The 796-nt window shown below is 50.1% G+C and overlaps 1 protein-coding gene across 2 annotated transcripts in view; it reads left to right on the top strand.

Moving 5' to 3' along the window:
* kazna (kazrin, periplakin interacting protein a) overlaps nt 1–796 on the top strand; it is a 113,039-nt gene continuing 112,243 nt past the window's right edge. The window contains exons 1-2 of one of the 2 annotated variants that reach the window (XM_035655866.1): nt 7–185; nt 282–468. In XM_035655866.1, coding sequence (XP_035511759.1) covers nt 297–468 — 172 coding nt within the window. In that variant the 5' untranslated portion in view covers nt 7–185; nt 282–296. Of the gene's footprint in view, nt 469–796 lie in introns of both variants that reach the window. The other variant, XM_035655865.1, reaches the window with a different exon arrangement.

Here is a 796-nt window from a genome sequence, read left to right as displayed (position 1 = left end):
ACACACACAGACATGCTCGCACACTGACAGGCACACCACATAAACAACATCTCTAAAGCGTACACTCCTCCCAACAGATACACATTTCCCCTGAGCCGGATGCCTCTCTTTAAGGGAAAGGACAAACTGCTTTGAGGATTTAACTTGGCTTTCTCATCAAAAAGGAGCGAGAACAGACAAATAAGGCAAAGAGAAGGGATTTATTTGGGGACACCTTCCCTCACAGGAAATGGTCAACTTGTCAGCATGACACCTTGTCTGGATTCCCCTCTCCTCCTCAGGCAAAAATCCTGAAAATGATGGATGACAACAAGCAGTTGGCCCAGCGCATCGATGGGGCCATTCAGTCCGCCAGCCAGGAGGTGACCAACCTACGGTCAGAGCTGAGCGCCACCAGCCGCAGACTGGCCGAGCTGGGGGCAACCGACTCCGCCAGCATGCTGGAGACCCTGCAGCACAACCACAACGGTAGGAGAGTCGCTCGGAGAGTGGAGTGAGACTTACTGTGTACTGAGAAGCTGCGAACATGAACTCTGATGCAGATGTGTGTAGTAGCCTTTGCGATGTGTGCGCCTGAGTGTGTCTTTGTGAACATGTGTTTCTACGTGTAATGGATGATGTCCAAGAGTGAGTTGAAAAAGCCTCCGCTCATGCCTCTGTCCATTGGAAGAAGTGAAAGTCAGTTAGTGGATGAGTTGAACAAAAGAGGTGAGGGGTTTTCCGCTGGCTTGTGTCCACTCTCAGTTCTCCCACAAATCCCCTCTCATGTTGAATAATTAACCTCCTGAACCTTTAA

The sequence above is a fragment of the Morone saxatilis genome, unplaced genomic scaffold, assembly GCF_004916995.1.
Source record: "Morone saxatilis isolate NCDOM2014 unplaced genomic scaffold, NCSU_SB_2.0 Contig15, whole genome shotgun sequence".
NCBI lineage: Eukaryota > Metazoa > Chordata > Actinopteri > Moronidae > Morone > Morone saxatilis.
The sequence above is the reverse complement of the archived record's forward strand: the minus strand, read 5'-3'. Positions and strand labels throughout refer to the sequence as shown.